This window comes from Neopsephotus bourkii, unplaced genomic scaffold (assembly GCF_033783945.1).
Source record: "Neopsephotus bourkii isolate Nb327-2 ecotype Australia unplaced genomic scaffold, CSIRO-AGI_Nbou_v1 NB_323, whole genome shotgun sequence".
NCBI lineage: Eukaryota > Metazoa > Chordata > Aves > Psittaciformes > Psittacidae > Neopsephotus > Neopsephotus bourkii.
In genome coordinates, this window is record NW_026900831.1 from 124833 (window position 1) to 131125 (window position 6293).

Consider the following 6293-nt stretch of genomic DNA (forward strand, 5'->3'; position numbering starts at 1 on the left):
AAGTTTCCCACCGCCAAGACCCGCAGAAGTTAGCGCTCACCACGGCAGTTGTCATTGCCCCCAGCCACAAACGCCTTTCCTGAAAACAAAAGCGGCGGACCAGTGCTGGTTTTGCCTTTACGAGCAATGATAACCCTTCCCATTTCAGTATTAAATCGCTTTTAAGTGTGGATCTGGCACAGTGTGAAGAATTAAGTCCAAGGAGGAGGCACATGCAAAGCAGCCCCATCATACCGACTTGATTTTGCAAGAGGTACGAATCTTAATAATAATAATACTAATAATAATTAGTATTATTATTATTATTTCCTTAGTTTCCTCTACTACTGCATTACAAAAAGCACGACAGAATGCCAACTTACTTACTTTGATGCCTCACAGCTGCTGTCATTAGGAGCTAGAGTTTCCAAAGGGACTGAATTCGTTGTATTTTCACTTTTCTCCACCCTAAAGAACACTTCATGACATAGGAGTACAAAGTAAATCGTTGCCTGTAACGGTGGAACTAAAACGAAGAAAAACAACTGGCTGACCTAAGGTAGAATGTTTTATCTGGAGTTTATTAATACCATTTAAAATATTACAGATAAAAATCAATTACATTTCATGCATTTAAAATGCAAATCTAAAATGTTCCAGCGAAGGGCTTTCCATTTCAATGTGAAATATCCAAATTATTTCAACATTACAATGAGACAATTAGTTTGCAGCCTTGCAAACTGCTAATGTAGTGTCAGGAGTGTTTATTAATATTGATCAATATTATTTTCAGGAAATACACATAGGCCAAAGTTAGTTCAGTTTCACTTGGACAGTTTATTTAATACATGGGTTGTGGCAAACCCACTTAATGAAATATAGGAGAACTCTCACTGTAACTATACCTGAACTGCCAGCAAATGCAAATAAGTACATGCTCCATTAAATTAAATGTCATTCAACATTTATCAAATATTGTTTACTTAATTACAGTTGTATGCCTACCTAAATTAATATTTAAGCAAAACCTATATCCTGAAGTGCGATTTGACGTACGCCTCAAGGAACGAGTCCAGAAAAAGAATGCAGTGAACCAGGACTGCGACAGTAATGCTTTCTCGTGACAGGAAGGAGAAAAAAAAACCAAAACAAAACAAACAAAAAAAAAACAAAAAAACAAACAAACAAAAAAATAACAAAGTAAAAAGCTCAAGTGTACTTCAATATATTTTCAAATATTTACTGGAAGTCATTTACAAGAAAAATACTATACAAAATCGTCTCCTGGACAACTGCACCTCACACCGATACATAGGTGGAGTTGTATTAAATTGTTAGCTAGTCTAAACCGATTCCTCAGTTGTACAAACCTAAAGGTTCAGACGTATTTTACAAATAGTTTGTTTTCCTATCCTCCCCCTCCCGGCCTCCCTTTTTGGCATTGGAACTACAGCTTCGCTTGAAACCCACGGTGCTTCTTCATGTGGTGGAGTTAAAAATCTACTACTTTCAACCTATTATTTTCAGAGTATTTCGCGATTCCTACTCAAATAGGAATGATACGAATTTGAGCTCGGGGAGGTAAACGATTCGTTAAAATTAAAGGTGGGGGGAGAGGGGGGAAAGGAGGGAGGGTGCACTGCCGCTCCAGTCCGGAAAGCAAAGGGGCTTTAAGCGGTGTACGAGGGGGGGATAGCTTTGAGGCTGCGCTCGGCGCTGCGCGAGAGCGCGACTGCGGCCGGCGGATGATGCCGTCGGTGCCCTAGCCGTGGGGCAGGCCCGGTTCTCCCTCCTGCTGCTTGAGGGCACCCCTGCTTTACCAGCGCTGACGGTGGAGGGAGGGGGGGCGAGCAAGTTTCCAGCTGGAAAGAGGGAAGGAACGTGGGTTTTTTCAGCTCTAAATGCAACCCGAAGGGGGTATCTCTAGGCGAAGGGGAGGCGGCACTGGGCCGCCCCACGGGTGTCCTCGGCTCTCGCCCCTTGCCCAGCAGCCCCCTGCCCCGCCGCGGGCTCGGCTGCACCGCCCATCCCGTGCGGGGCTCCGGCAGGGCAGCGGGGCTGCCGCGGGGAACTGAGGTCTCACCTGCGGAGCCGCGCCGGCTACTTACGTGTTCGCGTCCCCGCCGGGAGCCTGTGCGCCCGGGGAGGCGGCGGGCCGGGGCTGGAGCGGCGGCCCCGCGCCTCCGCCCGTCACTCCAGGCCGTTGCGGTGGCCGGGCTCGGGGGCCGGCAGCAGCTCCGGGGAGTGGCAAGACGGGCTGCCTGCCGCGCTGTGCTCGCTGTCAGTGTCGCTGCTCTTCTTTCCGCCTGGGCCGGGGCCGCCGCCGGGGCCGCCGCCTCCGGGGCCACCGGCGCCGCCGGGGCCGCTGTGGGTCTTGACGTGCTTACTGAGGTGATCGCTGCGCATGAAGCGCTTGTTGCAGACGGGGCAGGCGAAGCGCTTCTCTCCCGTATGGGTCCGCAGGTGCCGCTGCAGCTCGTCGGAACGGGTGAAGCGCTTGCCGCAAAAGAGCCAGTTGCAGACGAACGGCCGCTCGCCCGTGTGCCAGCGCAGGTGCGCCTTCAGGTGCGAGGTCTTGCCGTAGACCTTGCCGCAGCCGGGGATGTGGCAGCTGTGCAGCCCCTTCCGCCTCAGACTGGCCCCTGCCGGCCCCAGCCGCTCGGCCTCCTGGCAGTTGGGGCAGTCGCAGGTGGCGCGGCCCGAGTAGCGGCGGGCAGAGGAGCGCGGCGAGGCGGCCAGAGGAGTGGAGGGGCCGCCGCCTAGCATGGAGCCCCCGGCGCCGGCCAGCGGCGAGGGGGCCGAGTCCGGATAGGAGCCGGGGAGCACCGGTTTAAATCCGTCAATGAGGTGCTGCCCGGCGGGGCTGAGGAGGTGCGAGGAGGCGCCGCTGCTGAAGGCCGAGTGGCCCAGGCCCGAGTAATCCGAGTTGTAGCCGCCCAGCGGCGAGTGGAGCGAGGTCTGGAGCCCGCCGGCTGCCGGGTGCAGCGAGCCGGGCAGCGCCGCCGCCCCGTTGGGGCTCTGCACGTCGATCCAGCCGGCGCCCACGTCCCACCAGCTGGAGGCGCCCGCCGAGCCCACCTCTCCGGCGCCCAGCCCCGGGTGCGAGGGCTTGAACCAGGACTCGTAGGGGTGTGCCATGCCCACCCGTGGGTAGATGCCCTGCAGCCCCTCCACCGACGTGTGCACTTTAGAGATGAAGACGGGCTGGTGCGCAGCCGCCTCCTGTCCCGCCGCCCCGCCGCCGCCTCCTCCGCCGCCGCCGCCGGCGCTGCCCGGAGCCTGGAAGACGGAGTAGTCGTTGGCGAAGGGCGAGCTGGCTGCCGCCGCACTGCTGGAGGTAAGGGAGAAGGCGCTCGAGCCAGGCGAGCCGCCGCAGCTGAACGAGTCCGAAACCAGAGCGGCCGCTGCTGCCGCAGCCGAGGAGCCGTTGCGAGCCGCGCCCGCCACGCCGAAGCCCGGGAGGCCGGAGCCCACGGCGCCGCAGCTGCCCGCCGAGGAGGAGGAGGAGGAGCGTTTCCAGGGGTGGAAGCCTTTACCGAAGGAGGACGTGCTGTCCGAGAGGGCTGATGGCGAGGGGCTGGGGCTACCGATCTTGTTGCAGGTCGCGGCGAGCATGGCCAGCGGCGTGGAGCCTACCCGCGGTTCCTCCTGCGGGCACAGAGGGGAAAGGGCCGCCCCGTCTGCGTCAGGGTAGGAGCGGACCCACCGCCGCCTCCCGCCGCCCGTGCCCCATCCCGCTCCGCCGCCCGGCTCCTGGCACAAAGTTTCGTGACTCCGCGGGAGGACCCCTTCGCCGAAGCCGGCACCGCAGCTCTGCCGCCGAGTGCCTTCCGGGGCTCTTTGTCACCATTCAACCCTCCTCCCACGGAGGAGCTCAGGAAGGGTTAAAAAAAGGGGGAGGGGGGGAAGAGAGGGGGGAAAAGTTGTGCCGTTTACCGTAGCTTTAAAGATGCCCCCGGCACGGCGGCAGCTACGTTTCAGCCTTTTCCCTGTGACCGGAACCTGGCCGGTCCCCGTCCCTCAGGCCAATGAGACTGTTTTCTTAAATATAGAATTGAGATTATCAATTTAACACTTAAAAAAAAAAATCTTTAAAATAAGGCTCATTTACGTACCAACGACAATTAAATATATATATAATTTTAACATATGTACATGTATACACGAGTTCAACGTACCTGCTGGACACGGCTGGCTGTGTTATTTTAAAGGGAAATAAAAAAGCCACAATCTGATGCAAATTAGAAAATGCACACACACACACATACACACACACACAAAATTATAGTGCTGGGTTTGGTTTGGATTTTGTTGGGTTTTTTGTTTGTTTGTTTGTTTGGGTCTTGTTTGTTGGTTGGTTTTTTTTCTTCCAGCAGCCACATGTGAAGAAGAAAGGCCACTTCTCCGGAGCACAGGAACAGCACAGCCTAGGTACTGTGGGTTGTTTCTACAAAATGCCCTTAAACCCTTTTTCCTGCTCACTGGAAAGTGACTCTGCCCCCTTCCCCCCCCCCGCTCTTTCTTTTCTCCTAAACTCACTTGTACTTAAGTTAAAAAAAAAAAAATAAAAAAAAATAAAAAAAAGAAGAAGAAGAAAAAGAAAAAGAAGGCTGAATAGAAGAGACTGATAGCCCCGGTCAAGACAGGGGTTATTTCAACCCCCTCCAATCGACAATAAAAAGAAACCAATTAAACCAGCAAGAGAAAAAAATCCTTAGACTCACCCCTAGAAGTGAAGTTGCCATCACACAAAAGTGCCCTCCTCTGAGAGGATCTTTTTTATATTGATAAATCAGAGGCAGTGTTTTTTTTTAGAGGTGTGCAATACAATGATCAGTTCCGCCCATTCCACCACAATTGTAGCTCCCTCGTCGGCTTTGAAGTGCCGCTGAGCCCCCGACAGCCAATCCCTGGGACCGCCGCCTCACTCGACGACGTGACTGCGTGAGGTCATCAGCGCCGTCGAGCCCCACCGAACCGGGAACGTCGTCGAGCAGCGTGGGCCACGGTCCCGGTCCCCCCCTCACCCGGTGCCTTTTCGGTACTTGTAGCATCAAGGAGCGGGGGACACACACTTCAGGCCCCCTCGGCCCTCTCAGACCTGCCGTTTCACAGTGGCGAGGTCGCACAACTCTCCCCGTCCCCTCCCCCAGGAGCGCGTCCCCGGCTGAGCCCACCAGAGCGGCACCCGTCGACCCCGCCGCCTCGCCCCGGGGGGTGGGGAGGTGAGCGTTTCTTTCCCCTCGGCTCCTTGCCCAGCTGGGGTCAACCCGTTCCGGTCGCGCTCGCCTAAGAGCGTTCACCCGCGAGTTTTCCGCAGCAAAATTCCTCACGGCGCTTTATGCTGCGTGATTTTTTTCTTCTCTCGGCCTCGGGCTTGACCCTTTCCCGTGTCGTGGGGATATTGACTGCCCATCATATCCATTGATCAAGGGGGTAACGTATATTATCATACTTTGAAGTAAGAGTGAAGTAAATTAATGAACTGCTTGCTTTCTCTGAAGGCTGGCGGTTACCATAAATGTCGCGTTTTCTCTCCGCGAGCTCCTCTGAATGATTTTAGCCTGTTGAGAAGGCGTGACAGGCCAGCCCAGAAGGAGGAAGGGGTGGGGGGAAGGAGGGAACTCCTTTTAACAAATAAAAAAGAATTAACTTCATTGCTTTGGTCTCCTTCTGTAATGATATTCATTTTACAGACCTAATGCACACTTGTTTAAATTTCGAGTTTAATTTAATCAATACTATCCCCTTTGAAGAGGGGAAGAACTTTTCCCGGAGATACTCCCTTGTATGAATGCTTATTAACTTTTAATCTCTACTTCCTTTATCTGCTGGAGGTGAAGAGGAGCTATTAAGACATAGATCAGAAAGTGTAAGAGCAAGCATCGTGAGCATCAGATTTTAGAGGGATAGAAAATCACATTTTGTGGTGTGCCAGGTTAGGTAAAAAGATCGACATGCATTCCTTTCAGCCCCAGAAAGTCTGAGCGAATTCGCCATCCTCCGAAGAAGGAACAGGAGTTAGGGATATATCTCTTTTAAGGAAAGCCTCGCCGGGTGGGTCTTCCAGTCGCGTTCGCATTTTGCATGAACTTGCCTGCCCAGAGGAAACGTGGCCCTTGATCTTTTTGGTTGTGGTTTGCTCTGATGCTTGCCCTGACTCTTCTGATTTGGGGCCGAAAGACCTTAATTTTCAGTGATCTTTTCCTTTAAAAGCACCGTGTTGGAAACTATGAAAAACTCGTTGTAAAAACAGTCGTGGGAGTCCGTACAGGTAAACTCAGCGAAGAGGAAGGAAGGAAAAAAGGCAAACA

The 6293-nt window shown here is 53.6% G+C and overlaps 1 protein-coding gene across 1 annotated transcript; it reads right to left on the reverse strand.

Annotated features, from left to right (window-relative positions):
- Positions 1-2056: 2056 nt before the first annotated feature.
- On the reverse strand, positions 2057-4884 carry SP8 (Sp8 transcription factor). Its single transcript, XM_061347732.1, has 2 exons — positions 4704-4884; positions 2057-3627 (listed from the first exon to the last, which is right to left on the reverse strand). The coding sequence occupies exons 1-2, from the start codon at positions 4722-4724 to the stop codon at positions 2170-2172; spliced, it is 1479 nt and encodes a 492-aa protein (XP_061203716.1). The 5' UTR covers positions 4725-4884; the 3' UTR covers positions 2057-2169.
- Between the last annotated feature and the right edge of the window lie 1409 nt (positions 4885-6293).

What these genes read in the sequence shown, in the direction of transcription:
- SP8 (XM_061347732.1), bottom strand. Translation starts at nt 4,724, where the DNA reads ATGGCAACTTCACTTCTAGGG. An exon ending in TGGCAACTTCACTTCTAGGG is followed by an intron (nt 3,628 to 4,703) that starts GTGAGTCTAAGG and finishes CTGTGCCCGCAG; the next exon opens with GAGGAACCGCGGGTAGGCTC.